The sequence below is a fragment of the Solanum tuberosum genome, unplaced genomic scaffold, assembly GCF_000226075.1.
Source record: "Solanum tuberosum cultivar DM 1-3 516 R44 unplaced genomic scaffold, SolTub_3.0 scf00647, whole genome shotgun sequence".
Lineage (NCBI taxonomy): Eukaryota > Viridiplantae > Streptophyta > Magnoliopsida > Solanales > Solanaceae > Solanum > Solanum tuberosum.
The window spans coordinates 194,428-201,286 of NW_006239575.1; the positions used below are offsets into that span (position 1 = coordinate 194,428).

General features: G+C 31.6%; 1 protein-coding gene across 1 annotated transcript; it reads right to left on the reverse strand.

The window, feature by feature from the left end:
- Window positions 1-401: 401 nt before the first annotated feature.
- Window positions 402-2,507, reverse strand: LOC107058811 (endo-1,4-beta-xylanase A-like). Its single transcript, XM_015304981.1, has 5 exons — window positions 2,498-2,507; window positions 1,868-2,040; window positions 1,690-1,797; window positions 1,458-1,604; window positions 402-1,376 (listed from the first exon to the last, which is right to left on the reverse strand). The coding sequence occupies exons 1-5, from the start codon at window positions 2,505-2,507 to the stop codon at window positions 402-404; spliced, it is 1,413 nt and encodes a 470-aa protein (XP_015160467.1).
- Between the last annotated feature and the right edge of the window lie 4,352 nt (window positions 2,508-6,859).

The window sequence follows — 6,859 nt, forward strand, 5'->3', positions numbered from 1 at the left end:
GCTGTTCAAAAGTTGGCCAAAAACTCACCTTTTCCATACTTGGCCAAAATTTTCCAGATTTTCAAATTCTTTCCAAAAATGAAAATTTTCAAATTCTAAGCCTCTTCCTAGTTATTTCAATTTGCCGGATGTTACACACATCCTTTAAATCCTTAATCTTTTTCCTCTGTCTATAAGGTGACATGAGGTTATGCAAATATGTAAGGCAAAATTAAATGAAACCAAAGATGTGATTTGAGTGTGGGGATCAAAGTCAAATACACTATGTGAAAATTAATTTGAAATATAACCTCTATAGATGGTAATCTCAAAATTTGAAACAATACCAGGATCAATCTAGTTTGTTCAAGCATATACAAATTAGTCTTATTCTTGTTTAGTATTTAAGAGATACATTATATTTAGACATGAACTGTAATGTGCTTAGTCTCGACACCACGTCCTAATGAGAAGTAGGAATGGGTGATACTACGATTGTAAATGACTGTAACGTTGTATTCACCTAAGAAACCTCGAAAATTGTAGGAACCTAACTCATTTGTTTTGCCACGTTTAGTTCCAGTTTTCCATTCTTTAAGTAAAAGCTGATCAATAAGATCCCCCGTTGGCAAGTTTTGGAATTTGTCGTCTGTAAGGCACATTTGATAGCAACCTCCTCTGCCAAGAGCTGACCAAAGCATGATCCCATTCACACTTGGATGTGAGAACGCCTCTCTTAAAATTTGCTCCAAGTATACAGCTTGTTCTTCCTGTTTATACATATTGCTAACATCAACTTCCGTGAGCCAAATAGGAAGTTTTAAAGTTGCCAACTTATCAAGAACAGCTCTCATGAAAGCAGGGTTCACCGCGCTAAAATGGCTTTGTAGTCCAATGCCAGCCACTTTAACCCCGCCTTTCTTGAGTTCCTTGAACTTTTCAATGTACATGTCCACGTTGATTCTCGGGTCACAATTTTCAACAATGTTGTATTCATTGAGAAATAGGGTTACTAGTGGATCTGCGCGGTGAACTTTCTTGAACATATCCAAGGTAGCATTTGGACCGAGTTTTTTCTCATAAAAATTGAAATGGAGGAGTTCATTGATTATATCCCAGTGAAAAAACTCATTTCTGTATTTACTCATTACACTTTTAATTCTTCCATCCATTGCTTTTTGTAGCTGAGGAACTGTCATGTTTTCGACCCAATCTTGTATCATCGTTGGGTTTCCCCAGAACATGGTGTGTCCTCTAACTAAAAGTTTGTTCTTTCGAACGAATTGCATCATCTGATCCACTATGGTATAGTTGAATACTCCAGGCAGTGGCTCTGTCTTGTACCACTTGAGGTCATTTTCAAAAACTGTTGCTTTGAATCGCTTGACGAACCATTCCTGAAATAACATTATTCTCTCTTTAATGTGACAAGGATCAATTGCGACATCATAAGACAAATTTGAAAGAAAAAAACAGACCTGATAAGACAAATTTCCCACAATGGTACTTGCTATCATAGTTCCAAATGGAAAATCCGTTGAGATTTGATCTATTTTGACTGCTGCATTAGGCAAACTGTTTCCATTTTCATCTACAACATGGATCGTAACAGCTCGTTTTCTTTCCTGAAATATAACTAAATTTTATGTCATAACTGAAATTTGCATAGGTGTACACTTAATCGAGTCATATAGTGCGCTTAGTTCTTGCCGTTTTTATCCCTTCAAATTGATTGAATCTCCATTCCTTTTCTGTAAACGGCTGTAAGGAATAGTTAATAATCTCTATTTCCACGTTTCTTTGTGATACATCTGAATTCTACAAAAAAATGAAAATTTTCTTTCAAGAAAATGAATCAGGTAAGACGAAGAAAAGATGTTTAATATACCGTCAAATGTATCTGGAAGGAATTGGAAGGTGCGCTCCAAAGGAAACCACCTTTGAGAAAAGACCAACATCCTTTCTTGGCAACAACACTTCCTATACATTTTGGATATTGATTGTCTAGCTTCAATTTAGCTGTTACCAGCGCAGAATCTACATTTTTCACTCTCACCCAGCCTGTACAAATACCAATTTTGTTAAAAATAAATCGTATAGCTAGTATAAGACATTATATTATACAAAAATTTAATTAGTTTTGATTTGATTGTATAAACAAGATATGAATACCAATATTCTACAATTAGTTTTTTTGATATTGATTGTTTATTGCACGAGTAGTAAATACTAAGAAGAAACTTAACTGGAGAAGGAATAAATTGAGGCTGGAGAAAAATTTTCCAAGGAAAAAGTAGGTGAATAAACGTTGTCCCCATTAATATCATCAGTCAGCTTATATACATGAAGTTTGTTTCTTAGTATTCCTCCATTGTAAAGTGGCAACTCTGGTTTCATTTGACACTGTTTATAAATCGAGATAGATTTAAATGAATAAACACGATCACTGAAGATTCATATAATTAATGCCAACTTATTTGGAATTCAGACGTAGTATAAATTAGAATTGTCAAAGTACCTCTGTCCATGCCGAAGGATCATATACTAGCTCAGCTGAAATTAAAAAAAAATGAAATTATTACGTCTATCTTTTTTTTCTATCTAATAGTAGGTTCAAAATTAATACTGTAAATATTGGGAAAATAAACCTTTAGTGTGAGCGTGAGAAGAGGTAGCAAAGAAGAGGAAAGAAAAAAGGGTCCAAAATAGTGGACTCATTTCCCACATTAACATCAACATATTGTTACACTATTTGTTCAACACCTCTCGGTAGTTCCTATAAAGTTGGCAATAAGTATGTTTTTTGTTTTCATGTTAAATTTGCAACGTAAACTAAAAGTAATTAATGCATTAATTAAACTGAGATAACTTATTTTTTCCTACTTCGATACATGCTTCCTTAATTAATTAGCGTTATTATTTTAAAGTGAGAAACAATAGTTTGTTCTCACTTGTATTCAAGTCTCATTAATAACTTGTTAGTTAATAATATCAGGCAAAGAAGAACCAAATGAAGGATATAATTAAACATTATGTTATATCTTGTTTCATTCCTGAGATGGTGTAGCTTAGGAACTATTAACTCCTCTTGTAATCATTTGTCACATATTTATTTAAGTAAATTTCTTAAAATGACTTACTTTAGCTAGTAAACTTCAACTCTATCTACTAGCTAAACTTCAACTCTAAATTAAAAAAAATCCAAACTAATATCAATCTAATTCTCTTAAAAGTATATACTTAATATATTTGATAAAATATAACTATAATATTGTAATTTATATATTTATCCAATATCGATACATTTTATATACACTACATAAATATTTATACAATATTGATATATTACATATACACTACATAATTATTTATACATCATATATACATGTTCATACACCATTTATACAATATCCATACATGTTTATACACTATATATACAATATTGATACATTACATATACACTACTTAATTGTTAGTTATTAAAAACATAAAAAAGTTAGTTATTTAACCACTATCAAATCGTAGCTAATTAAATAAAAGTATACTGTGGCTAATAAAAAGTAAAAAAAACGTTATTTAGCCACGGTTAAATCATAGCTAAATAACAATAAACTATGACCAACTATATTTCATTTTATTATTTGTTGGCTATATTCTCTAACATGGACCACTGTCTAAGAAATTTACTCTTTTGTTTATTCAACATCTTACATTTTGTCACAAATCAAAGTCACAACTCACAACCACTGATAGACAATTCAGCCTATTTCTCCATCTTGGCATCCTCCTCCTTAGCAATGGGACAGTTTGATCTACAAATGGTTTGCAGTCTTCTTTTCTAAGGGACGACGACACAGTCATATATCATATATGGGTATGAAGGGAAGAGACTTGGAGAAATAGTGTAAGTTGTTGCTGTCAAGATGTATGTTTGATGGAAGAAATGTTGTGGTTTTACTCAATTTTTCATCTCTCAAATTCATATACAATACGTTTCTATGTGATGCATATTTTATAGACAAAGTGGGAACTAAGACGATGAAATAATCACACTCAATTTAATCTAACTGAGCATCTTGAAAAGTACCAATTGTCGTGGCCCGTTGAAAACACTTTTTTTTTTATCCCTTTCTAGTTTCATGCATCTCGTGCGCTAAACGTGCATCTCGCGTGCCACACGTGCATCTTGTGCGTCATACGTACCCTCGTGTGCCACATGTGCATCTCGTGTATCATACGTGTATCTCGTGTGCCACACGTGCATCTCGTGCGCCAAATGTGTATTTCGTGTGCCACAGATACATCTTGTGCATCATACGTGCATCTCGTGCGCCAAACGTGTATCTCGTGTACCACACATACATCTTGTGCGTCATACGTGCATCTCATGTGCCACATAGTTCTTTCATCCGTTTTGATTGTTCTTTCCTGATCAGAGGCTCTTGTTGTTAATTAACATCAAATACTTCTTGGAAGTGTCACATAGTTGATCATGTGAAAATTAATACATGTGATAAAGGTAATTTAATATAAGGAATTGTTTAACCCGTTGTTTATTTATCACTACAAAAAATAAATATAATAGAAAATTATTTATAGATTATTTTGGAAGGGTATTATTGATACACTAAAATAACAAAGTTAGATTAATAAAACTTGATTCAAATATTTTAAAAATATAATGATATCAAAATAGTATTGTTGTGCTGAATTTGATAAGTTGATATAATAATATTAAAATAGTGTTAATTAGTTTTAGCGTTTGAAATTTGAAGAAGACACCAAAAACAAATAATGTTAATTTACACATGTGATGTTTTGAATTTGAATTTCCCAAATATGAACAAATTTCTATTTTTATTTTTCTCTATACGCTACCGGTCCCACACATTCAATAATCTCAAATGGACCAATGTACCTCGGACTTAGCTTACCTTTCTTACAAAATATCATCACCCCTTTCATGGGATACCTTAAGAAGAACAATTCTATAAATCCTAGATCAAACCTATGATCCCAATTATCCTAACAATTAGTTCAATCAATAAATTAAAGTTTTTATTAGAAGACTTCAAAAGACCAATTCACTTTACGATATATCTATTTCTCACACTTCTTGTCTTATTTATTTTTTCATTTTCATTTTAAATCTTTTTGTGAAATGGTAAAGAATTGCATTTAAATTGTTTTAATAATTAATTTTCATTATTACATACTCCATTATGAATACTTAGTTGATGAGGACGTTAGCCTAACACTACACCCTGAAAAAGATTAATAATTGCTTAAATAATTAATTTTCATTATTACAAGTTCCATTATTTATTGAATGTAGCATTGAAAGTTTACCGAATGATTTTTATAAAATGGAGCGAAAAACATTCTTTTATGGATAATATTAGTTGTACACATGTGATGTTTATAATAATTTAAGGGTTTAATTCCCTACTGCTACTTTTACCTTATGTTTGGATTAATGACCTTGGCAAATTATTGATTTCCATTTTTATTTTACACCTGTGATGTTGTGAATCTGAATTTTCCAAATATGAACAAATTTCTATTTTTATTTTTTCTCTATTCTACTACACCAAACTCTCCATTTGTCAATTGTATTTAATCTTTCTTCTTTTGGTTGTACTGCACCAAATTCTCCATTTGTCAATTGTATTTAATCTTTCTTCTTTTGGGTTGTACGGCACCAAACTCTCCTTTTGTCAATTGTATTTAATCTTTCTTCTTCTGGTTGTAGTAAGGAGACCTCATATTTAGGAAATCATGTCAAACTATTCTTACCCAATAAACTTTGGAAAATTTACATAAATATACAATAAGATATCATAATCTTTAAAATTTTCTATCATTTTTAAGAAATTACAAAAATCCCCTCTCGGATACATCCCTATCCCCTCTCAGATATATTCATCTCCTCTCGAATACATCCATCCAATTAAGTAATGTATCATTTGCAATGTATTGGACAACTAAAAAAATTGTATTCGAGAATAATGAAAAACTGAGATTTTTGTAATTGAAGAAACTTCCATGATATGATGTAATTAACCCCCACATATATAATTTTTTTGTACTTTACACATAAACTTTAGGCTTAAAATGTTTGAATCTTCCATCTATTAGTAGATGAGTATAATTTGATATCTATCAGAGCATGATGTAGACCACATTATTATATTTTTCTCAATTCAATTGCACCTAGTTGTTAGAAAAAGAATGATGATAGTACAAAAAATTCAAATAAAATTTTCTTGTTATAGAGTATTGGTAGAATTTCCTCTAGTGCATGAATGATTAGACTTTAATTTAGCATTTAAAGGTCATAAGAAACTATTTCAATTTGATTTTTGTCACATGACTTGCTTCTATTAGGCATAATTCATGACTATTTATGTTTGGATTAATAAAACCTTGACAAATAATAAATTCTCATTTTTATTGTACACATGTGATGTTGTGAATTCGAATTTCCTTAAAAGTGAACTAATTTCTATTTTTATTTTTTCTCTATTCTACTGCGCCAAACTCTCCTTTTGCCCATTGTATTTAACTTTTGACCAAATTCATAGGATCTAAATAATTGACCAAATTCATCTACCTTGTCAACACACCTAAATTTGAAACTTAGAAATTAGATAACCCCAAAAAAAATGAAAAAAAACAAAAGCAAATTTCGTGCGCCAAACGTATATCTCGTGTGCCACACGTGCATCTTGTGCGTCATACGTGCATCTCGTGTGCCACACGTGCATCTCGTGTGCCACACGTGCATCTAGTGCGTCATACGGGCATTTCGTGTGCCACACATGTATCTCATGTTCCACGCGTGCATCTCATGTGCCACACATGCATCTCGTGCGCCAAA